Source organism: Pseudochaenichthys georgianus, chromosome 10 (genome assembly GCF_902827115.2).
Source record: "Pseudochaenichthys georgianus chromosome 10, fPseGeo1.2, whole genome shotgun sequence".
In the NCBI taxonomy this organism is placed as follows: Eukaryota; Metazoa; Chordata; class Actinopteri; order Perciformes; family Channichthyidae; genus Pseudochaenichthys; species Pseudochaenichthys georgianus.
In genome coordinates this window covers 2,248,302-2,274,842 of record NC_047512.1, presented here as the reverse complement: position 1 = coordinate 2,274,842, position 26,541 = coordinate 2,248,302, and the positions used below count along the sequence as shown (strand labels likewise).

Sequence of the window (26,541 nt, the reverse complement as noted above, 5' to 3'; positions counted from 1 at the left end):
ATAGCATGAGGCTAATTGTCTAATTGAAGTGAGTCTGATATTTATTTGTACAACTAATCATGAAGTGCAGTTTTAAGCGTTTATCAGAGCTGTAGCCCCTCCGGTGGATTTATGATTAGACGTCAGCTAATCCCATTTCACATGATGTATACTTGCTTTGTATCTGCCGGGGTTTCTCATTTCATCGTCAAATTGTAAGATTGAGTGTGTTTTTAAAGCCGGTGGGATTGATCAGCAACTGCATCAAAAACATACAATATGATTAAATTGTTAATAAAGCAAACATTATAATAACAATCTAATTCCAGTTTCTTACATTTTAGATGCAAAATGATAAGGCCGATGTCAGCGAGACAGAGAAATTGCATTCTGAGAGAATTTGAGGTTTTCAGTTAAATTATTTGATGTTTTCTGGACTAAATTATTAACTCAGGTGACGCCTTAGTGGTCTGCGTGTGAGGGGTTATCAGTGGAGATTAAACAGAAGCATGAAAGCAGAGAATCAAACTCCATCGATAGAGCACACCCACGGGGGAAAGCGGATAATTCACTATACTGTGCTTCCTGCATGTGGAGCCTTTTCCTTCGGCCAATAAATAATCCGTTAAATCGCCTGGAAGACGAACAGGACCAGATTTGTGGCGTAAGAAACAGCATTGATCACGGCCTCAGCACCTCCTTAGCAACAACAGAACGTCCCCACAGAGCTTCGAGGATATCAACATTTGTACAATCTTTAGAAAATAATTCACATCGACTGTGCTCAATCTGTCGTCTGGAGACAGTTCATTCCACATCGAGCAGGACGTCGTTTCTCTCCTCAGTAAAACCTCTTGTTCCTCTCCTGTCTCTTCTGGAAAACCACCGCTCCCACCACGGCGCAGACTACGATTCCCAGCAGAGCGCAGAGAAGAAGGAGAAACACCTTCCACCCAGTGAGGGGCGTACCACGGAAGTTTCCAGTGGGATCGTCAATGTTATCTGTGAGGAAGAAAGTAAGATACGAGCTTTGAAACACACAGAAATCAGTGTGTAGTGTCTCTGCTTTAAAGAGTCCTCTCCTGCTGATGTTCAGGTGTATATCAGTATGTAGTGTCTCTACTTTAAAGAGTCCTCTCCTGCTGATGTTCAGGTGTATATCAGTATGTAGCGTCTCTACTTTAAAGAGTCCTCTCCTGCTGATGTTCAGGTGTATTCAGTATGTAGTGTCTCTACTTTAAAGAGTCCTCTCCTGCTGATGTTCAGGTGTATATCAGTATGTAGTGGCTCTACTTTAAAGAGTCCTCTCCTGCTGATGTTCAGGTGTATATCAGTATGAACTGTCTCTACTTTAAAGAGTGCTCTCCTGCTGATGTTCAGGTGTATATCAGTATGGAGTGTCTATACTTTAAAGAGTCCTCTCCTGCTGATGTTCAGGTGTATATCAGTATGTAGTGTCTCTACTTTAAAGAGTCCTCTCCTGCTGATGTTCAGGTGTAGATCAGTGTGTAGTGTCTCTACTTTAAAGAGTCCTCTCCTGCTGATGTTCAGGTGTAGATCAGTGTGTAGTGTCTCTACTTTAAAGAGTCCTCTCCTGCTGATGTTCAGGTGTATATCAGTATGTAGTGTCTCTACTTTAAAGAGTCCTCTCCTGCTGATGTTCAGGTGTGTATCAGTATGTAGTGTCTCTACTTTAAAGAGTCCTCTCATACTGATGTTCAGGTGTATATCAGTATGTAGGGTCTCTACTTTAAAGAGTCCTCTCCTGCTGATGTTCAGGTGTATATCAGTATGTAGTGTCTCTACTTTAAAGAGTCCTCTCCTGCTGATGTTCAGGTGTATATCAGTATGTAGTGTCTCTACTTTAAAGAGTCCTCTCCTGCTGATGTCTAGGTGTATCACAGTATGGAGTGTCTCTACTTTAAAGAGTCCTCTCCTGCTGATGTCCAGGTGTATCACAGTATGGAGTGTCTCTATTTTAAAGAGTCCTCTCCTGCTGATGTTCAGGTGTATATCAGTATGTAGTGTCTCTACTTTAAAGAGTCCTCTCCTGCTGATGTCCAGGTGTATCACAGTATGGAGTGTCTCTATTTTAAAGAGTCCTCTCCTGCTGATGTTCAGGTGTATCACAGTATGTAGTGTCTCTACTTTAAAGAGTCCTCTCCTGCTGATGTTCAGGTGTATATCAGTATGTAGTGTCTCTACTTTAAAGAGTCCTCTCCTGCTGATGTTCAGGTGTATATCAGTATGTAGTGTCTCTACTTTAAAGAGTCCTCTCCTCTGATGTTCAGGTGTATATCAGTATGTAGTGTCTCTACTTTAAAGAGTCCTCTCCTGCTGATGTTCAGGTGTATATCAGTATGTAGTGTCTCTACTTTAAAGAGTCCTCTCCTGCTGATGTTCAGGTGTATATCAGTATGTAGTGTCTCTACTTTAAAGAGTCCTCTCCTGCTGATGTTCAGGTGTATATCAGTATGTAGTGTCTCTACTTTAAAGAGTCCTCTCCTGCTGATGTCTAGGTGTATCACAGTATGGAGTGTCTCTACTTTAAAGAGTCCTCTCCTGCTGATGTCCAGGTGTATCACAGTATGTAGTGTCTCTACTTTAAAGAGTCCTCTCCTGCTGATGTTCAGGTGTATATCAGTATGTAGTGTCTCTACTTTAAAGAGTCCTCTCCTGTTGATGTTCAGGTGTATATCAGTATGTAGTGTCTCTACTTTAAAGAGTCCTCTCCTGCTGATGTTCAGGTGTATATCAGTATGTAGTGTCCTCTACTTTAAAGAGTCCTCTCCTGCTGATGTTCAGGTGTATATCAGTATGTAGTGTCTCTACTTTAAAGAGTCCTCTCCTGCTGATGTTCAGGTGTATATCAGTATGTAGTGTCTCTACTTTAAAGAGTCCTCTCCTACTGATGTTCAGGTGTATATCAGTATGTAGTGTCTCTACTTTAAAGAGTCATCTCCTGCTGATGTCTAGGTGTATCACAGTATGGAGTGTCTCTACTTTAAAGAGTCCTCTCCTGCTGATGTCCAGGTGTATCACAGTATGTAGTGTCTCTACTTTAAAGAGTCCTCTCCTGCTGATGTTCAGGTGTATATCAGTATGTAATGTCTCTACTTTAAAGAGTCCTCTCCTGTTGATGTTCAGGTGTATATCAGTATGTAGTGTCTCTACTTTAAAGAGTCCTCTCCTGCTGATGTTCAGGTGTATATCAGTATGTAGTGTCTCTACTTTAAAGAGTCCTCTCCTGCTGATGTTCAGGTGTATATCAGTATGTAGTGTCTCTACTTTAAAGAGTCCTCTCCTGCTGATGTTCAGGTGTATATCAGTATGTAGTGTATCTACTTAAAGAGTCCTCTCCTGCTGATGTTCAGGTGTAGATCAGTGTGTAGTGTCTCTACTTTAAAGAGTCCTCTCCTGCTGATGTTCAGGTGTAGATCAGTATGTAGGGTCTCTACTTTAAAGAGTCCTCTCCTGCTGATGTTCAGGTGTATATCAGTATGTAGTGTCTCTACTTTAAAGAGTCCTCTCCTGCTGATGTTCAGGTGTATATCAGTATGTAGTGTCTCTACTTTAAAGAGTCCTCTCCTGCTGATGATCAGGTGTATATCAGTATGTAGTGTCTCTACTTTAAAGAGTCCTCTCCTGCTGATGTTCAGGTATGTATCAGTATGTAGTGTCTCTACTTTAAAGAGTCCTCTCCTGCTGATGTTCAGGTGTATATCAGTATGTAGTGTCTCTACTTTAAAGAGTCCTCTCCTGCTGATGTTCAGGTGTATATCAGTATGTAGGGTATCTACTTTAAAGAGTCCTCTCCTGCTGATGTTCAGGTGTATATCAGTATGTAGTGTCTCTACTTTAAAGAGTCCTCTACTACTGATGTTCAGGTGTATATCAGTATGTAGTGTCTCTACTTTAAAGAGTCCTCTCCTGCTGATGTTCAGGTGTATATCAGTATGTAGTGTATCTACTTTAAAGAGTCCTCTCCTGCTGATGTTCAGGTGTATATCAGTATGTAGTGTCTCTACTTTAAAAAGTCCTCTCCTGCTGATGTTCAGGTGTATATCAGTATAGTGTCTCTACTTTAAAGAGTCCTCTCCTGCTGATGTTCAGGTGTATATCAGTATGTAGTGTCTCTACTTTAAAGAGTCCTCTCCTGCTGATGTTCAGGTGTATATCAGTATGTAGTGTCTCTACTTTAAAGAGTCCTCTCCTGCTGATGTCTAGGTGTATCACAGTATGGAGTGTCTCTACTTTAAAGAGTCCTCTCCTGCTGATGTCCAGGTGTATCACAGTATGTAGTGTCTCTACTTTAAAGAGTCCTCTCCTGTTGATGTTCAGGTGTATAACAGTATGTAGTGTCTCTACTTTAAAGAGTCCTCTCCTGCTGATGTTCAGGTGTATATCAGTATGTAGTGTCTCTACTTTAAAGAGTCCTCTCCTACTGATGTTCAGGTGTATATCAGTATGTAATGTATCTACTTTAAAGAGTCCTCTCCTACTGATGTTCAGGTGTATATCAGTATGTAGTGTATCTACTTTAAAGAGTCCTCTCCTGCTGATGTTCAGGTGTATATCAGTATGTAGTGTATCTACTTTAAAGAGTCCTCTCCTGCTGATGGTCAGGTGTATATCAGTATGTAGTGTCTCTACTTTAAAGAGTCCTCTCCTGCTGATGGTCAGGTGTATATCAGTATGTAGTGTCTCTACTTTAAAGAGTCCTCTGCTCTACCTTTGGGGGACTTCAGGAGGCTGACGCTCGGCTCTATTTTGGTCCAGTCCTCAATCTCTTCTTCGGGCGTGTGCTCCACCATCAGCTGGTACATCTTCATCGAGATGATGTCGTGGTTATCTGGAAAATAAAAAAGAGTTCAAACTATTACCGAATCAATTCCAGACTCGGTAGAATAATGTTAAAACAGTGTCGTGTCAAAGGATCATATAATCGTTTAAAACATATAGTCTTATACTATTTTACTCTGTTAAAGTGTATTGTTAGTCTTGTATGTGTTTAACAGAGACAGATGTTCAGGTTTGACGATGAGATGTAAGACCAGCGGTTTCCTCTCATGACAGAGAGGCTGAGCAGAACTTCTTTCTCCTCTGAGGGTGGAGCTGCTCTGTTCCTGCATTTCAGATCCATTTATCTTGTTTATTGACTTTCTCAATTAATGTATTAAATAAAACAAAAGACTAACTTTGTCCATGACTCATTTATCACTTTCTCTTAAGAATTTCCTCCACAGCGAACTTATATTTAAAGAGTTCCGAGTGCGCTTTATGACTTTTTGTTTTGGTTGTTTATTAAAAGGACAGATGTTCCACTCAGCAGAGATAGCTAAAGTACACACCTCCTTTACTCAAGTAGAAGTACAGATACTCGTGTTTAAAATACTCTGGTGAAAGTAGAAGTACTGACTAAACTTCTTTACTCAAGTCAAAGTAAAGAGGCTTTGAAATGTCCTTCAGTAAAAAGTACCCATAGCTAGCAGCTGCTTTAAAGAGTACCTGACCTCCCTTTATATCAATAGAACAATAATGTCATTGTTAGCTAATGAATGTTTCCATGCTGAACAACGGCAACATGACAACGTTTCCATTGGTCCCTCTTCTTTAGAGAAGACCAGGAAGTGATGGATACACGGATCGTGTTCCAACCAATAGGCACGCAGTGACTCTAAAGAATAATGACCACGCCCCCAACACACATTCAGACTAAAGGAACCAGCTGTTTGGAGAATGAGAGAAGTAGAAAGTACAGGTATTTGAGTTCAACATGAGAGAAGTAGAAAGTACAGGTATTTGAGTTCAACATGTGAGAAGTAGAAAGTACAGGTATTTGAGTTCAACATGTGAGAAGTAGAAAGTACAGGTATTTGTGTTCAACATGTGAGAAGTAGAAAGTACAGGTATTTGAGTTCAACATGTGAGAAGTAGAAAGTACAGGTATTTGAGTTCAACATGTAGAAGTAGAAAGTACAGGTATTTGAGTTCAACATGTAGAAGTAGAAAGTACAGGTATTTGAGTTCAACATGTGAGAAGTAGAAAGTACAGGTATTTGAGTTCAACATGTAGAGAAGTAGAAAGTACAGGTATTTGAGTTCAACATGTAAGAAGTAGAAAGTACAGGTATTTGAGTTCAACATGTGAGAAGTAGAAAGTACAGGTATTTGAGTTCAACATGTAAGAAGTAGAAAGTACAGGTATTTGAGTTCAACATGTAAGAAGTAGAAAGTACAGGTATTTGAGTTCAACATGTAAGAAGTAGAAAGTACAGGTATTTGAGTTCAACATGTGAGAAGTAGAAAGTACAGGTATTTGAGTTCAACATGTGAGAAGTAGAAAGTACAGGTATTTGAGTTCAACATGTGAGAAGTAGAAAGTACAGGTATTTGAGTTCAACATGTGAGAAGTAGAAAGTACAGGTATTTGAGTTCAACATGTGAGAAGTAGAAAGTACAGGTATTTGAGTTCAACATGTGAGAAGTAGAAAGTACAGGTATTTGAGTTCAACATGTGAGAAGTAGAAAGTACAGGTATTTGTGTTCAACATGTGAGAAGTAGAAAGTACAGGTATTTGTGTTCAACATGTGAGAAGTAGAAAGTACAGGTATTTGTGTTCAACATGTGAGAAGTAGAAAGTACAGGTATTTGTGTTCAACATGTAAGAAGTAGAAAGTACAGGTATTTGAGTTCAACATGTGAGAAGTAGAAAGTACAGGTATTTGAGTTCAACATGTGAGAAGTAGAAAGTACAGGTATTTGGGTTCAACATGTAAGAAGTAGAAAGTACAGGTATTTGTGTTCAACATGTGAGAAGTAGAAAGTACAGGTATTTGTGTTCAACATGTAATAAGTAGAAAGTACAGGTATTTGAGTTCAACATGTAAGAAGTAGAAAGTACAGGTATTTGGGTTCAACATGTAAGAAGTAGAAAGTACAGGTATTTGGGTTCAACATGTAAGAAGTAGAAAGTACAGGTATTTGAGTTCAACATGTGAGAAGTAGAAAGTACAGGTATTTGTGTTCAACATGTGAGAAGTAGAAAGTACAGGTATTTGTGTTCAACATGTAATAAGTAGAAAGTACAGGTATTTGAGTTCAACATGTAAGAAGTAGAAAGTACAGGTATTTGTGTTCAACATGTGAGAAGTAGAAAGTACAGGTATTTGAGTTCAACATGTGAGAAGTAGAAAGTACAGGTATTTGAGTTCAACATGTAAGAAGTAGAAAGTACAGGTATTTGAGTTCAACATGTAAGAAGTAGAAAGTACAGGTATTTGTGTTCAACATGTAAGAAGTAGAAAGTACAGGTATTTGTGTTCAACATGTGAGAAGTAGAAAGTACAGGTATTTGTGTTCAACATGTGAGAAGTAGAAAGTACAGGTATTTGTGTTCAACATGTGAGAAGTAGAAAGTACAGGTATTTGAGTTCCACATGTAAGAAGTAGAAAGTACAGGTATTTGGGTTCAAAATGTAAGAAGTCAAAGTAAAAAGTCGTCAGGAAAATAAGTATTGGAGTAAAGTACTGATACCAGAAAAATGTACTTAAGTACAGGAACAAAGTATGTGTACTCCACTACTTCCCACCTCTGGCGCTCAGACCCACCTGACAGATCTCCTGTAGCTGCTGACGCTCCGAAGAAATATCCGGTGGGAAGTCTCACTCCTCCGATATCGATGCACTCTCTCCACTCGTTCTTATCCTCCACATCGATCATCAGCTGCAGGAGAGACAGATGTTAGAGATGCAATATAACACGGGACTAACTAAAAAAGAAAATATATTTTACTAGCTGACAACCTTTTGTATTCCCGATGTTTGTTTTGTTGTGTTTGAGTTTATATTTACTCTCGTGTTTAGCAATTATTTGATTGACATTTTTTGCTAAGAAGACTTGATTTCCTACGTTTTGATGCCACATCGTAATTATATTTTAACTTCATATATTTTCTTTATATGTTCGGATGATTATTATATTGAAGTCCAGCGACATGCTCACTGGGCATGACACCCAATGGCATTCAGTCTAAATCAAAACTCTAAACACATAGTTTCATGGACTGGAACGTCACAGCTGTTTCAAATACTAAATCATTATCTACTTTAAAGGTATATAGTGTGCAGGGGTTAAGTTGTGGGGGGCTCTGTGTGGAGGTGCGAGAGGGGGCGGAGGTCGGGGATGTCATTATTTGACCTTCAGGGATATACACTGTGGCCCTAAAGCAACTGCTCCATCATCAAATGCACATTGATGCCACAATACGAATAGAAAGTTCTACAAATAAACTGGAATTCATCTTAAATTAAATATATATACACAAAAAAAGGTTTACAATCATCCAACCTTCAAACTGCTCTGCACACTTGCTAAAGAACGAAGTGAGGAAATATCAATTCGTTTGTAGGGCTGCGCGAGTATGGCCACAAGTATGGGAGTAAATCTCACTGTAACTATTGACCTGTGACCAATCATAACTCGGCTTTATGCAGACACACAGTTAGCATGCTGTACAGGGCCGGTTTTTGGCATAGGCGACATAGGCGGTCGCCTAGGGCGCCAGATCTGAGGGGCGCTGAGGGAAAAAAACATTGTTGACTGTTTGCGCTCATCCTAATTTTCAGCCTCGATGTAACAACATTCATAAGTAAGTAAATGTAACACCCTTTTCTCCCCGGTTACACGTTCCATTCGCCCCGTGCGATGGGCGCTGTACGAGATGAAAGTGGGGGGTGTTGGCTTATCAGGCGCCCGCAGCTCACAGCCACAGTGGGCGTGGGAGCGAGCGAGAGAGGTAACTGAAATGTATGCAAACACATATTTCCAAAGCACACTTTATAATTATCTGGATAAACAGGTTGTACTATCGGACAGGAAACCAGACATATCGTCTAAAACTTGATACAAAAATATGCATGAATAAATAAATGTTACGGTAAAACAAGATATAAATGAACAACAAAAATAAAATAAGTTCCATGTATTTGTTATTGGCTATGGGTTACTGGTTATGTTCACATACTTATTTAATTATTAAAATGTAAACCGATCTTTTTCATGTGGGTGTTTAGAGTTGTACCCCCTAGATCAGGTCTCTAGTAATGTGTGCTCAGATTGAAGCATTTTACTTTAAACGTTTCTTCCCGGGGGGGCGTACCCCCGGACCCCCCTAGAGGATGTGACGTCCACCCCCCAATTAAAACATGTTCATACAATACTGAATACATTTGAAGCCTTTTTGGCGTATATAACCAACATGTCAATACGTTTCTGTGTTTGTATTGTATTGGTCTTTTGTAGAGATTTTTCATTTATGTTTTATATATTCTATTGTGTATTGCTTGGAGTGACGACCCCTCCACAGCACGTGGGGTGCCGTGTGTTTGCAGGTTCCATTGCCTGACGAGCTGCACCTGTGTGACGAGCTGCATAAGCCTTAGCCGCATTCACACCGCAGGACTTTCCCTGGTGCTTTGGTTCTTTAGTTCCGTTAGTACCAATAATGTCGCGTTCACACCGCAGGACTTTCCCTGGTGCTTTGGTTCTTTAGTTCCGTTAGTACCAATAATGTCGCGTTCACACCGCCGGGACTACTCAGTGCCGGGAACTCTTTTGGCCATTTTCAGTCCCTGCTAGAGAGGTGGTACGAACCTGGTGACAAAAGAGTGCCAATTTCTATTCTATTTCTATTGGCTCGGCGAATTGCAAACCACGCCCCGTTAGACTCTGAATTTGTTTTGTTAGGCAGCCATTTTTTTCCTCGCGACAAAACCACATCTGAGCGAGTAGTTTTTTTGTACTTTAAAGCAGTTATGACCACACGTACTACAACACCGGAGCGGTGGAATGATGAGGAAGTGTCGGCGCTTCTGGCAATTTACTCCGAGGACGGGATGCAGCAGCTTCTACAGAAAGCAGTTCCCAACTCCAAATGTACCATCATGTTTCATCGGTTATAAACTGGCGAAGCTTTAGTTGTGTCCCACCCACAATATGTGGCTTTGAAATAGATAATTTCATTGTATTTCAAAATGTCGTCCATCAACACAAGCACTATTCATTTATTGAAAGAGAAATGGTTAAGTTTGTAAATACCAGTGTTGTGAGTTCAATATTTTAATTAATTATAGTAAGGGAACATCTTAGGAGTTAGTGTACCGAGTTCCTCTCAGGAGGATATATAATAAAGGTGTGTTAACTGCTGAGCCTATTTACTGTGCATACGACACCTGGCAGTTTGTTATTATATCGCCACACTGTTCTGATACTGCCATATTATCTTTGCACAAAGGTGTGTCTGCACTATTGTAATTGTGCCCGTCTTGAATGTGGTAAATAAAAGAGAGAACCAAATGCACTGTACAAAAGATCAAAAGATGTTGTCAATTTACAATATACAATTTAATCGATGTTGAGATGCCTCATAAGGGCTGGCACATCAAGCTGGGTCGCCGCTGGTAAGGCGGTCCATTCATCCCTGTATTCTTCACCAGGTAATATGCAACATGCTCCCACCGGGGTTACAGAGCTGTATGACATGAGCACAAAGACAACAAGCTCAGTGAACTCCATCCCCTCACTTTTTTAATATCTGCTAAAAACTCACCTCTTTGCTCTGGCTTTTAATACTAGATGTACGTACACACACACACCACGTACACACACAACACGTACACACACACCACGTACACACACCTTACACACACAACACGTACACACACCTTACACACACCACGTACACACACCTTACACACACAACACGTACACACACCTTACACACACAACACGTACACACACACCACGTACACACACTACGCTAACACACACTACGCTAACACACACACACACTACGCTAACACACACACTACGCTAACACACACACTACGCTAACTCACACACCAAGTCGTACACACACTACGCTAACTCACACACTACGCTAACTCACACACTACGCTAACACACACACTACGCTAACTCACACACTACGCTAACTCACACACTACGCTAACACACACACTACGCTAACTCACACACTACGCTAACTCACACACTACGCTAACACACACACTACGCTAACTCACACACTACGCTAACTCACACACTACGCTAACACACACACTACGCTAACACACACACTACGCTAACACACACACTACGCTAACTCACACACCAAGTCGTACACACACTACGCTAACTCACACACTACGCTAACTCACACACTACGCTAACTCACACACTACGCTAACTCACACACTACGCTAACACACACACTACGCTAACTCACACACTACGCTAACTCACACACTACGCTAACTCACACACTACGCTAACACACACACTACGCTAACTCACACACTACGCTAACTCACACACTACGCTAACTCACACACTACGCTAACTCACACACTACGCTAACACACACACACACACACTACGCTAACTCACACACTACGCTAACTCACACACTACGCTAACTCACACACTACGCTAACACACACACTACGCTAACTCACACACCACGTACACACATTACGCTAACACACACACCAAGTCGTACACACTACGCTAACACACACACTACGCTAACTCACACACTACGCTAACACACACACACCACGTACACACACTATGCTAACACACACACCAAGTCGTACACACTACGCTAACACACACACACACACACACTACGCTAACACACACACTACACTAACTCACACACTACGCTAACACACACACCACGTACACACACTATGCTAACACACACACCAAGTCGTACACACTACGCTAACACACACACTACGCTAACACACACACTACGCTAACACACACACTACGCTAACTCACACACCAAGTCGTACACACACTACGCTAACTCACACACTACGCTAACACACACACCAAGTCGTACACACACTACGCTAACACACACACCAAGTCGTACACACACACTACGCTAACACACACACTATGCTAACTCACACACTACGCTAACTCACACACCAAGTCGTACACACACTACGCTAACTCACACACTACGCTAACTCACACACTACCCTAACACACACACACACGACGTACAGCCATTTGAGTACTTATTCCATATCCTTGATAGCACCCGGCAGCGGCCTGCACTAGTTGGCCCTTTGAGTTCACTCGTTAGATATTCGCTCAGAGGGCCACGAGTTCTTCAAAACGCTTACAAGTTGGGACTTTGGTGCTAGCGCTGCTCCTGGCGTCACTAGTAAGGCTTGTGTGCTAACTAGTCAGACATAAGTGCCACTAGTTGTCATTTGTTTAAGCCATATGTTAAAACATCTCTCGTTCTTAATACAGACTTTATTTAGGGTCGATATGTGTTGACTTGACTTTAAAATAGCAGATCTCTGTGACAGGATATCGTTTCTCCGCTTAGTGAACGTGTGTGTGTGTGTGTGTGTGTGTGTGTGTGTGTGTGTGTGTGTGTGTGTGTGTGTGTGTGTGTGTGTGTGTGTGTGTGTGTGTACATACGGTGAGCCTCCCCTTGGAGTATCTGATGGCGAGGTACGTGTCGTGATCTTTGTTTCTGATCTCAGCCGAGCAGCCCCCCAGCTCAGAGGCTCGGCCATCTTTCCCGTGGTCGTAGTTCACCGAGCCGTTGCTCACCATCGCAGAGATGAAGGGGAAGGAGCGCTGCACACACAGGAGAGCAGCTATCAACATGTCTCTCTCACACACACACACACACACACAGGAGAGCAGCTATCAACATGTCTCACACACACACAGGAGAGCAGCTATCAACATGACACACACACACACACACACACACACACACACACACAGGAGAGCAGCTATCAACATGTCTCACACACACACACACACACAGGAGAGCAGCTATCAACATGACACACACACACACACACACACACACACACACACACACACACACACACAGGAGAGCAGCTATCAACATGTCTCACACACACACAGGAGAGCAGCTATCAACATGTCTCACACACACACAGGAGAGCAGCTATCAACATGACACACACACACACACACACACACACACACACACACACACACAGGAGAGCAGCTATCAACATCACACACACACACACACACACACACACACACACACACACACACACAGGAGAGCAGCTATCAACATGTCTCACACACACACAGGAGAGCAGCTATCAACATGACACACACACACACACACACACACACACACACACACACACACACACACACACACACACACACACACACACACACACAGGAGAGCAGCTATCAACATCACACACACACACACACACACACAAACACACACACACACACACACACGAACACACACACACACACAGGATGTATGTGCATATTATTAAAGCTCCCCTATCATCCTGTTCTTCATCAATATATCACAGCTCTCAGATATATCCAGAGCCTGTCTCTGATTGGCTGAAACACCAGACAGATCATTGCAGCATTACCCATAACCCCCTCTGTTTCAGCCCTGTTTCCAAAGTGCTGGTTCTCTGTCTGGTGCTAGATGAAAGTAAGGAGCCCTCCCCACGCCCCTCTGAGAGACGTTTGGTTGGATCTGTGGAGCAGTGGATGCGTCTTCATTCACAAAACAGTGATACTCAACTTGACAGATAAATAGATGCTTTGTTTGTACTCATACTATTACTCTTGTGAGTAACTGGTCTCCCGTGAACCCAGGGCGAAGCAAGTTGAGTATCCCTGCAAGTCTACCATCAGATATGGATCAATATTAGCTTCTCCGAGTGTCTTTCTGTGTGTGACGATGTGAACATGCCAACAACATGCCCATTCAGAGTGGATGAAGCATGCCGGCGGAGAGCTGCAGCACACACTCACATCTGTGGCATCATCGTTAGAGTAAGTATCTACAAACACAGCCAGCCCGTGGAACTGAGCATTGTTGGAAAACACAGGGCCTGCAAAGAGACAAGCAGGTTACACACACACACACACACTTACATCCATCCCATGGAGGTCATTGCGGAAGGTATCCACAACAACAGCCAGGCCAATAAACTGATCTTGGTTTCCAAACACGGGGCCTGGAGGTGGAGCAGAGACGAGACGTGAGGCGAGACACACACACCAACAGGATGGAGACGGGACACTGATGAGGGGAAGCACTGAGTGTCCTCTCCAACGTGAGAGCAGCATGCTACAAAGGCTAGGGCTGCAGTCGGATAGTTTAAAGATCAGCTCCTAAGTTCTAACCCTATCTCCTATTCCTTGACCTCTGAGTGAAACGTCACGGGGTTAAGGGATAGTGGATAGGAGAATTCAAAAGGACTTAGGAGAAGAGACTGCGGTACTTTAGAGAATCCGAATGCACTTTCCCTATCCGACGTGTTTATGATGCGCCAGCGGACGTCATTGTGTGCGTCTGCTGCTGTGGGTAACCATGGAAACCACAGTTTTCTATACAGCGGACTACAACATGGATGTTTAATAAGAACGAGGGACTCCTGTGAACTCATCTAGAGACTCTGCACCGTGCTCTGATGCTGCTGCTTTGCTTTATGAACGTGGACAACAGAGAAACATATTCTTCAGGACCAAAGTTGGAATTTAAATAAAAAAGGAAAGTGAAACTTCTGCTCGTCACCCTCTCCCTCCGGTCCACATTAATACAAATGATCCCAATACGTATGATTGTATGAACTAAAGATCTTAAAATCAATACAGATGTATTTATTATAAACGTTAGTCCTTAACATCTATCACTGTGTATATCACCATTCAAACATCTTTTAGAAGTTGAACAAACCCCACACAGCTCAGTGAAGACTGAAATGTTGACTTTATTTGATAATTTCAGTAAAAACTAACGTTCATATTTCTCTCTTTGATTATAATACTGATGAACGTTCAAAACAAAGCACTTTGCCAACTTACCACCTATGTTTTAAAATGCTTAATAAGCACCGTAACTCTCATGATATCATTTCTCCGTCATAATCGGTTGTTTCCGTGAACGGCCGACTGTTGAGTGACGGCAAATGCTGCGGCTGCAATGCATTGTGGGGCAGCATTTTCTCCTTTCCTTTCGGTGAGGGAGGTCCAGTGGTTCCTAAGCTAAAGGAGGTTATAAAGGAAGTTTGAAACCTCCTTTCCTATCATCTAGAGAATTCGAACGGCACTTATCATGGCTGCCACTGAGGGACTTCCGGGTCATTTCACTCCTTTAGGAAGGTTCCTAAGCTAAATGGACTATTCGACTGCAGCCTGAGTGTCCTCTTCCAACGTGAGAGTAACGTGATAACAAAGGTATCAACTAGCTGTGAGCATGGCAGGATGTGTGATGACCTGGAAGAGCATCAGGACTGCTTGAGGCAGATGATAGCTATGTGATGAACATGATGACTCAGCCTCTATGGAGAGAGACATCAAGCATGCTCATTTCTGACGTGGAGCTGATCTGAAGGAAACATTGATACTGCTTTCTGTTCCTCCATCTTGTGACTGTGTGACTCCCTCTCTTGGATATCAGCATGTGAAGGACACTGCTCAGGAACTAGTCTCTGTATGTGATGCTACTTCCTTTCTGGAGAGGATCACAGATACAAGGATCCTGAGATTGAAGCTCAAGCCGGGGGAGAGTTCACTCATGCAGCTTTCTAGCTCGGAGCGGGAGCTTTTCTGGTTCAGCTCCGGGTTCCCTTTTCTGCTCCCGCTCGGTTCACACCGCCCAGAGCTGCCGCTGCCGCATCATGACGTCACCATCTACGTGCCTGCAAGACTTCTTTGTGGTCTTCAGCGTCTACTTCAACGACGAATCTGCCCTCGCCTCGACGTAATTGAGACGTAAGCGACGCCGCCTCTTAGCTCCGAAGCTCTTGCCTCTAGAGCAGTGTTTCTCAAACTTTTTCATACCAAGGACTTAACCAATAAAAAAACACTCGCGGACCACCTAACTCCACAAATATAAAAAACACATCGTTTTTCTAGAACAGATTACAAATCGCCTGAAAATGGTACAAACAGGTGGCAACATGTGTGATGAAGGTGTTGCGCTGGGCTATTTCATGCAATCGAAAGTCAAACGTAAGCTCGCTCCATTGCGGAGATATTCCCGTGAGGGTGCGGAAAACTTAAATATATTTATTTATTTCAAATGTGAAATATTACCAATATACTCACGGACCACTAGGGGGCGCTCACGGACCACCAATGGTCCGCGGACCACCAATGGTCCGCGGACCACACTTTGAGAAGCACTGCTCTAGACCGACAATTTTTTGGAGCTGGAAAACCGGATTCCGGAGCTAAGAGCCGGCGCTCTGCGGTGTGAACAGGAAAAACCGGTACTTTTCAGCTCCAGCTCCGAACCGGAGCCGGAGCTGAAGACGCGTCGGTGTGAAAGGGGCATGACGGAGTAATGATAATGATCTCTGGAAGAAAAGGACGGGAGCTGAAGATCAGGGTTGGGACGGTACTCTAAAATAAAACAGGGTAAAAATATAAGAGGATCATAAAGACGTTGCATGGTACTAATGTTTATTTTAAAAAGACACCAAAGTGAAGGGGGGAAGCTGCAGGAGAGACAGGTGCATTGTGGGTAGGATGAGTGTACCTGGGTGCAGTTTGTCTTTGGTGTACCACAGGGCGATGCCGTCTCCGTGCAGACTCTTCCTCCCCGAGCCGTGGATCTTAAACTGGACGTGCATCTCCCAGTCCTTCAGGTGGCACGGCTGCACAGGGGGGGGGAGAGAGACAGAGAGACAGAGAGAGAGACAGAGACAGAGAGAGAACAGAATATGTGATCACTGTACGACAGGTGAGACAGAGACTTCCTCCTGAAGTGCCTTGCAGCGCCCCCTGCTGGGAGCCTGGGTGCAGCGCCTCCTCACCACAGTGTTCCAGATGGAGCCCTGCTTGCTCTTCTCGTCTGAAGTCAGGCGGACGTACGAGCTCGTCACCAGCGTGCTGCCCCAGAAGTCCCACTGACTGGAGGGGCTGTTTCCCACTCCTGAGCACAACAAGCAAACAACAACAACAACACACTGTTTACTCTACCTGCAGTCACTTGTTTACCGACAACATTCTGTGCAACATGTATATAGTTCATTCCACCTGCACTACTCACAACATAATCTGCACTATGTTATTGTGTTAGGTCTGATATATACATGGGTCGTTTTATTCTCTGTCAAAGCGTCTTTGCGCTATACAAGTCAAATGTATTATAATTATTTGTTTATGTTGGATTGTTGAGGAGCATTGAGGATTGGGGGTGGTCAATGTAATAACCAGATGAGTGATTACAGCACCCGGTACCATTTTACACACATGTGTATCAGATGCAGGACTTGCACACGCCTGGTATCTAACCGACAGGTCCGCACGCACTCTCCAGCCCAAACTCTAATAAGCATTCACAAACTAAATCAGGAGACCTTTAACGTTTTACGTCCGACTCGCTCCTGTTCTCCTCGCTGTACACAGCTCCAGTTTGGGCATCGGCCTGTCATCAGATTGTATTTGTTGCTGCTGTAGCGGAAGTTTAGTACAATTATTGTTAATTAAATACTCCAAATCTCCACCCTCCGTAATTGCACTTGCTTCAATTGCTTGCTACTTTCTAACGGCGGAGAGAGTGGTGCAGTGGCGCTTTCTATCTTCTATCGATTAGATTTACGATTCGAAAAATATAAAAGTAGAGTAGACATGTGGATATTATCCGACTGAACAAAACGTGCATTTATCTAACAGTTTTCCACTGACCTTATTTCAAGCTATTTTCCAAAATCCTATGGAGAAATCCCGTTGCTTTCTGTGGAGGGAACCCGAGCGCAGCTTACTTCCGGGTTTTAGGACGCGTCACTGCAACACTAATGCGGCTTTCACACCAGCGCTTTTCCCTTATAGCTCCGAGCGGGAGCTTTTCTGGTTCAGCTCCGGTTTCCCCTTTCTGCTCCCGCTCTGTTCACACCGCCCGGAGCTGCCGCTGCTGCGTCATGACGCCACCGTCTACGTGCCTGCTTCATAAAATCCAAACCGCGCGGAAATCCCTCACATCGACAACAACAACAATGGCCGATTGTATTGAAGCGCTGTTGAGGCTCTTGCCTCTAGAGTCTAGACCGAGAATTGTTTGGAGCTGGAAGTGAACCGGATTCCGGAGCTAAGAGGCGGCGCCTCTGCGGTGTGAACAGGAAAAACCGGTACTTTTCAGGCTCCAACTCCGAGCCGGAGCTGAAAACGCGTTGGTGTGAAAGGGGCATGAGTTGATGCGATTTGATTGGATTGTGAGGCCAGCCGCCTCTGGCTTCCCTTGGCATGGCACTGACCAATCACAGGTTGGCAGGGGCATGACGTGAGCCTCATCTGATTGGTCAATCCCTCCCACCAGGGGGGGCGCAACTTCCAACCAGAGTCATTTGGGGGGGCTCTTGGGGAAGAAGGTTGGGAACCACTGGTTTAGATAGTTCACGTTAGTCTAAGTAGTGGGTCAGTAGCGGGTCAGTAGCGGGTCAGTAGCGGGTCAGTAGCGGGTCAGTAGCGGGCCAGTAGCGGGTCAGTAGCGGGTCAGTAGCGGGTCAGTAGCGGGTCAGTAGCGGGCCAGTAGCGGGTCAGTAGCGAGTCAGTAGCGGGTCAGTAGCGGGTCAGTAGCGGGTCAGTAGCGAGTCAGTAGCGGGTCAGTAGCGGGTCAGTAGCGGGTCAGTAGCGAGTCAGTAGCGGGTCAGTAGCGGGTCAGTAGCGAGTCAGTAGCGGGTCAGTAGCGGGTCAGTAGCGGGTCAGTAGCGGGTCAGTAGCGGGTCAGTAGCGGGTCAGTAGCGAGTCAGTAGCGGGTCAGTAGCGGGTCAGTAGCGGGTCAGTAGCGGGTCAGTAGCGGGTCAGTAGCGGGTCAGTAGTGGGTCAGTAGCGGGTCAGTAGCGGGTCAGTAGCGGGTCAGTAGCGGGTCAGTAGCGGGTCAGTAGCGGGTCAGTAGTGGGTCAGTAGCATGTAAAGCGCTTTGAGGGGTCGTAAAGACGGGATGAAGCGCTATACAAGTACAGTCCATTTAAAAAACCTTTTAAAGGGTATGAATAAAGTGTCTGGAGGAACATGATTGTTGTTTTTAAACTGGACTCACTTACATCACGGTTCCTTTGTTCCGAGTCAGCGTGTGTCAGCAGGCCATTTGTTATTCTCAGAGGATGTTAGGGGATATAACGCCAGGGCGAGTATCGCTTGTTCTACAGACGAGTTATTGCCATTCATCAGGTTATCGAGTCACGTGGAGCTACCGGCTGTTTAGAATAGTTCTGTGGATGAGTAGATAACTACACGTTAGTGAAGGATCTACATTATCTATCTGTGTCTTGGAAGAAAGAATAAAGATATTTTTGTTATCTATAACATTTGACCTCTTTCTTTTACAATTTTGGAATCGAAACTGGGAATCGATAAGAACCGGAATCGATACATTTCAACCGATACCCATCCCTACTGTGGAGACGTTTACGTGAGAAAACCACAGCTTGAATGCACGTTTAGCTGTATCTAAGTGTAGCCGTTAGTATGTAGTGTCCTCATCAGTACGCGTGTTCTGCTGACGGACAGGACACCGGTCTGTTTTCCTTCCCCTGCACACGCCCTGAACAAACGCCTGACTTACCTGCAGATTATAAATACAGGTGGTTAACCTGCATGTAGTCCCTCAGCTGCACACCTGCTGCTCTAACGGTCGCCTGCAGCTCGCGGTCTGATCGAGAGATACGAGTGTCCCACTAAAGCACATCTGTCCCGTATCTTTCACTAAGGGCTTTCTTCTAAAGCAAAGACAGCCTGCATCACCTTTAGAGAATGACCTAAAGCTTTTAGCATATTATATAAAATCACTAGTCACCGCTCTGTAACATCTAGACCGGTCCTACTTGTTTTATGTTTCCCTCTCTTTTTGATGATTGTATTGTAATGTATTTCTGCTGCACTACATCTTAATGCTTCCAATGTCAAGCACTCTGGAAAGCCTTGTGTTGAAGGTGAGTTTTTATTAAAAAAAAAATGGTTTTATACATATAGCACCAAATTGCAGCTAATCTATATCTACTGTCGCTTTTTTATTAGGGTAATAACTTCATAATTAACTCGGTCTGAAAGCAGAAGAATAGGGCAAGTCTCTTCAGTGCGTATGTCCCAAAATGATTTAAAAAGAAAAGCCAAATTCTGGAGAAAAAAGAAATAGAAGTGACATTTTGAAATACAAATCTAATTCTGAGAAAAAGGAATTCTATGAAAAAATGCAAATTCTGAGAAAAAAAAGGCAAATTTGAGATGCATTGTGGGACATGTAGTTTATGGGCGATGTGCTTCTGTAGCATGTAACCGTATAATAATCATATCATATTCTTTCAGAGCTCTTGTGGGGCCACATAAAATGAAGTCGCGGGCCGAATGTGGCCCCCGAGCCTTGAGTTTGACACCCCTGACCTAGGGGAAACACTGCTTTACTCCTTCCTCTTAATTGGTCTTAGAGCAGGGGTGTCAAACTCAAGGCCCGGGGGCCACATTCGGCCCGCGACTTCATTTTATGTGGCCCCGCAAGAGCTTGCAAAGAATAGAATACGTTTATTATACGGTTACATGCCGCTTTACAGAAGCAGGTTGCCCATAAACTACATGTCCCACAATGCATCTCGTTTTGTGACATGCGCACTGAAGAGACTTGCAATTATTTGCCCTGGACTTCTGCTTTCAAACTTACTTAGTTATTACCCAATCCGATAATAATCATTCAGAGGCAATAATGTAATACATTATTTGATATATATTTATAAAGTTACCACCGGCCCTTTGAGTGCAACCATAATGCTAATGTGGCCCGCGATGAAATTGAGTTTGACACCCTTGTCTGAGATGTGTTACATTTAGGGGGACATTTGAATTATTACAGCAAACACATAGAGGCAAGAAATAGCTTTTAAAATATAGAAAAACACAAATTACAATGGAAAAGACGACACATCCAGGTGGACAGCAAGACGTAGCGTAATTTAGTGTGGCGTGTTTAAAGCAGTTTGATAGCAGACGGATAAAGTATTTGAAGAGTCCAACTAAGAGGACGTTCCTCTGAAGCTCTTTTTGCACTTTGTTAAACTGCATTCGGTTGTCTCGGTAACTTCGATTGTTTGGTCCAAAGCCTGACGTCTCACAGCATGAGGTGCCTGACGTTAAGTGTCGCTTTATCCTAATGTTTCCTCTAAGAAATGAAGCTGAGCAGGTCGAGCAATGCCGTGAAGAATGAAGGGGCGGAAATACCAGTCGTTCAGGTTATATATATATATATACACTTCTACTCCTCTACAGTTCAGAGGTACATGGTGTACTTTTAGTTACTTCACAGATGTGGATGAATGATGTGAAATCTAACCAAGTGTTGAATCAGACTTCAGTTCCACCTGGAGTAAATCCACCAGCTACCCTGCAGTCTACAAAGTACTTCAGACTAGCTGCACCTTCACCAGCTACCATGCAGTCTACAAAGTACTTCAGACTAGCTGCACCTCCACCAGCTACCCTGCAATCTACAAAGTACTTCAGACTAGCTGCACCTTCACCAGCTACCCTGCAATCTACAAAGTACTTCAGACTAGCTGCACCTTCACCAGCTACCCTGCAATCTACAAAGCCATTCAGACTAGCTGCACCTTCACCAGCTACCCTGCAGTCTACAAAGTACTTCAGACTAGCTGCACCTCCACCAGCTACCCTGCAATCTACAAAGTACTTCAGACTAGCTGCACCTTCACCAGCTTTGAGAACACTTTCATGATCAATCATTATAAAACACATCATATATATTATTCTGAAATGGACCAATCTGCGCAACGACTACTTTCACTGTCTTTCACTATATTTAGATGAGAATACTTTTCTACTTTCACTTGAGGAACATTTTGAATGACTTTTACTGTAACAGAGTATTCCTACACTCTGGTACTTCTACTTCTACTCAAGTACACGATCTGAGTACTTCTACTTTTACTCAAGTACAAGATCTGAGTACTTCTACTTTGACTCAAGTACAAGATCTGAGTACTTCTACTTTGACTCAAGTACAAGGTCTGAGTACTTCTACTTTGACTCAAGTACAAGATCTGAGTACTTCTACTTTTACTCAAGTACAAGATCTGGTACTTCTACTTTTACTACAAGATCTGAGTACTTCTACTTGTACTCAAGTACAAGATCTGGTACTTCTACTTTTACTACAAGATCTGAGTACTTCTACTTTTACTCAAGTACACGATCTGGTAGCCTACTTCTACTTTTACTACAAGATCTGAGTACTTCTACTTTTACTCAAGTACAAGACCTGGTATCTCAGTACTTCTCCCACCTCTGGTTAAGATGTTTATTTCGTAAACAGTGTAATTAAATGTGTATCTATGTTAAGCTATCTGTGGCCCCTTTGAGGGACGCATAAAGCCAAAGGTACTGCGATGCTGAGTTGCCTGTGCCGAAGACAAACGTCCATTACAGGTACATTTAACGGACACTAAAGTATTCTGAATGTGCAATAACTTCTTTAAAAAGTGGTGTTTGTTTCTTAATGACAGCAGCCCAGAGGAGCTAACATGCTAACAGGCTAACAGGGTTACCTTGGTAAGGCTTGATTAATGAATGTTCTCTCTTCAGATGTTCCGTGTTCCCGTCCGTTATATCACACAGAACCTCACACAGCTGGAACACCAGGAGAACCGCAGCTGTTCTCACAAATACTCCAAAGTTTCCCATGTTGTCCAAAACAGCCTCGGATAAAAACTCTCACAAACTGACTCGGTCCGTCCTCTATTATCCTCCGGAGGACTGAAGTCTTTTGGCCTCACTTCCTAAACAGAGAGAATGTATTCACCCTTTATGTATTCTAAAATAATACATAAATCAACACACGTATTTTAATAACGAACACTATCTTATTTACATTATGTATTTAGACTGTAATTATTACAGAACATTAAGATGTGTTTCTACACGGAAGACGGATTTTAGACGGTTGAAATGTTACCAGCCAATCAGACAGCAGCACATCGCAATTTAAGCCAATCAGGAGCCTTGTAGTACACGTGTTGTTCGCCTGTTCTCCACTAGATGGCGACAGAAGCCAGCGAATAAACACGTGCAGAAAGCTGAGGGTTTTATCAGGTGGAAGAAGTACTATTAATACAAAAACTATAAGTACTCCACAAAAAATAAAGCAATAAAAACCTTAATTAAGTAAAATGATGTAGGAATTAAGAGCACAATGTAGGCGAATTATATTGAAAGTAAAAACATGTGTTGGATACAAATACGAAACACAGATACAAATTACGTAAACGATAATACAAAAAGAAAGAGAAAAAACAAAGAAAGAAAAATATAGGGAGTCCCACTTCACCCCTCTTGCCATTTCACAAAAAAAATCCTACCTGATGCTTGTTAGCAATCGTCTGAGTTAATCTACCTCCATATTATATAGCATAACCATTCTTACACATCACATACATATTTAGATCTTGTAATTAGCTGGAGAACTCATGTTGAACTATATTTCACCAGAATCAGGAAATGCTGTGTTACAAAATAAGCCGCAAATGCTCAAAAGTGTTCTGATGTTAGTTGGTGATTTTCTAATAAATATGTAAATGTGTTTCATCTGAGATACAGTTTAAAATAAGATTTGTTTGACTTAACAATATAATGATAAATCACTGCAGTGTTACTTCTGAAGTTATTATGTCTTATATCAGGAGTAGAGACATATTCTGACTAGATATAAGAAACATGAAGTTCAACCAGGAAGACCGTCTTTACTCATTCATTTACTATTTCCATTTTACTCTCTCTCCTCTCAATAAGTGACCACTCCCCAGCTTAACCAATCACTTCGCTCTATTCTCACGAGCCTATCATAGCGCTCCGCTAACCCTTTTAAATCTGCTCTCCCACCTCTGACAGCTATCATTTCAGGTGACTCGACGCAACCCTCCTCCCCCCCTTTTCACCTCCTGTCCCTCTGAATCCAGCGTCAAGCTAAGCCCCTCCCCTTCAGACCGACCCAACTATCCATTCACCACCACCAGGGTCAAGCTAAGCCACTCCCCTTCAGACCGACCCAACTATCCATTCACCACCACCAGGGTCAAGCTAAGCCACTCCCCTTCAGACCGAATTCAACTATCCATTCACCACCACCAGGGTCAAGCTAAGCCCCTCCCCTTCAGACCGACCCAACTATCCATTCACCACCACCAGGGTCAAGCTCCTCCCCTTCAGACCTACCCCAACTATCCATTCACCACCACCAGGGTCAAGCTAAGCCACTCCCCTTCAGACCGACCCAACTATCCATTCAGCACCACCAGGGTCAAGCTAAGCCACTCCCCTTCAGACCGACCCAACTATCCATTCACCACCACCAGGGTCAAGCTAAGCCACTCCCCTTCAGACCGACCCAACTATCCATTCACCACCACCAGGGTCAAGCTAAGCCACTCCCCTTCAGACCGACCCAACTATCCATTCACCACCACCAGGGTCAAGCTAAGCCACTCCCCTTCAGACCTACCCCAACTATCCATTCACCACCACCAGGGTCAAGCTAAGCCCCTCCCCTTCAGACCGACCCAACTATCCATTCACCACCACCAGGGTCAAGCTAAGCCACTCCCCTTCAGACCTACCCCAACTATCCATTCACCACCACCAGGGTCAAGCTAAGCCCCTCCCCTTCAGACCGACCCAACTATCCATTCACCACCACCAGGGTCAAGCTCCTCCCCTTCAGACCTACCCCAACTATCCATTCACCACCACCAGGGTCAAGCTAAGCCACTCCCCTTCAGACCGACCCAACTATCCATTCAGCACCACCAGGGTCAAGCTAAGCCACTCCCCTTCAGACCGACCCAACTATCCATTCACCACCACCAGGGTCAAGCTAAGCCACTCCCCTTCAGACCGACCCAACTATCCATTCACCACCACCAGGGTCAAGCTAAGCCACTCCCCTTCAGACCGACCCAACTATCCATTCACCACCACCAGGGTCAAGCTAAGCCACTCCCCTTCAGACCTACCCCAACTATCCATTCACCACCACCAGGGTCTAGACCCCGGGGGGTTTCATCGGATCGGTTCTCCCCTCCCGAATGATACTCCTGCACAACGGGGCCTAATCACCAAAACTCCATTACATTACATTATTACTATAATTATGTATTCTAAAACCGTCTCTCCTGATTGAAATATACTTGCCAAGATTTTTGAGTTGTTGTAGTCAGCTATGGGATGTTCATATTTTGAAAAAGCTACAAATCTCTTCCCTCCGCATGACATATGACACATGACATTTTACAATGAGTGACTTCTGATCCTGAACATTTTAATTATACTGAGTCGATGAACTACTTCTCATGGCTGGCTTGTTTGAACAGGAAGCAGACGTCTAAAGTTCTGGCCATATATGCTCAATATGGGCCTAATAAGGCATTCTCTCATAATAACCCCTAACAAATATGATCTATTCTTATGTAACAAGACATGAAACTACTCTTCTTAATACACATTCATTCACTACATTTAATATCTAACTCCTTCATACTTTCAGCTATAAACCATTCAACTATTAACTTATTCAGCTATTTCAGGATATTGAGGCTATACATGTTGTTTATACCTTTTTTAAACCTTTTCTTTTACCACCACCAGGTAAAAGAAAAGTTCATTTCACTGTTCTGCATTTCTCCGCTAAGTTCAGCAACACACTTACTTGGTCTCTGTAGCTAAAAGCAGCTTCCATTCAGCTAATAAAATATTCAGCTTTTTCTGCATTTCCAGAGCAGGATGCCGTGTTCCTGAGGTGTGGATCTCTGTGTGTGTTTGGTGAAAGTTAAGCATGAGAAATGGATGCTGAGGAGAACCAGTAGGGAAACGGTACAGCAGCCAGAAATTAATAATATAATAACCCGCCGTGCACAGCTGCTCAGAGACAGAAACACATGGTTTGTTGCCAATGATAGCGAGAAAGGGCTCTGCAGACAGCCTCACACCTGCATTAATGATCAACACACACACACACACACACACACACACACACACACACACACACACACACACACACACACACACACACTGGTAACACTTTAAATCAAGGTACACATATTCACTAAAACCATACGGCACCACTAATGTATAAAATATGTGGAACATGATGAAGTCAGTATGAAGTCTCCATCGGACAGAAAATAATAGAATGAGACTCCAGTCTGTTTTGTTTGTGTTTGAGGTGACGACGTTATCAAACACCTGTGTGTGTAAGCCCAGAGATCAAAGGTTACCATGGTGACAGCGTTATCAAACACCTGTGTGAGCCCAGAGAGCAAAGGTTACCATGGTGACAGCGTTATCAAACACCTGTGTGAGCCCAGAGATCAAAGGTTACCATGGTGACAGCTTATCAAACACCTGTGTGAGCCCAGAGATCAAAGGTTACCATGGAGATGAGCAGTGAAAGGAGAGCCTTTCCATTGTTCTGAATGAGAAATAAACCTCTTGCATTTCT

The 26,541-nt window shown here is 43.4% G+C and overlaps 1 protein-coding gene across 2 annotated transcripts; it reads right to left on the bottom strand.

Annotated features, from left to right (window-relative positions):
- Positions 1-230: 230 nt before the first annotated feature.
- On the bottom strand, positions 231-22,949 carry lman2 (lectin, mannose-binding 2). Of its 2 annotated transcripts, none has more exons than XM_071204569.1 (8): positions 22,598-22,949; positions 16,862-16,980; positions 16,585-16,702; positions 13,851-13,930; positions 12,492-12,653; positions 7,592-7,706; positions 4,712-4,831; positions 231-981 (listed from the first exon to the last, which is right to left on the bottom strand). In XM_071204569.1, exons 1-8 carry the CDS (start codon positions 22,731-22,733, stop codon positions 821-823), a joined length of 1,011 nt encoding a protein of 336 aa, XP_071060670.1. In that variant the 5' UTR covers positions 22,734-22,949; the 3' UTR covers positions 231-820. The 2 variants fall into 2 exon arrangements, with proteins under 2 accessions (XP_071060670.1, XP_033948925.1); XM_034093034.2 differs by lacking the exon at positions 13,851-13,930 and adding an exon at positions 13,974-14,056 and having other exon boundaries at positions 22,598-22,941.
- Between the last annotated feature and the right edge of the window lie 3,592 nt (positions 22,950-26,541).

Excerpts from the sequence above, each read along its gene's own strand:
- lman2 (XM_034093034.2), bottom strand. The coding sequence starts at position 22,733 with ATGGGAAACTTTGGAGTATTTGTGAGAACAGCTGCGGTTCTCCTGGTG. Across the intron at positions 12,654-13,973 it reads ATGACCTCCATGGGATGGAT|CGCTCCTTCCCCTTCATCTC; the intron begins GTAAGTGTGTGT and ends CTGTGTGTGCAG. Across the intron at positions 7,707-12,491 it reads ACTCCAAGGGGAGGCTCACC|CTGATGATCGATGTGGAGGA; the intron begins GTATGTACACAC and ends TCTCTCCTGCAG.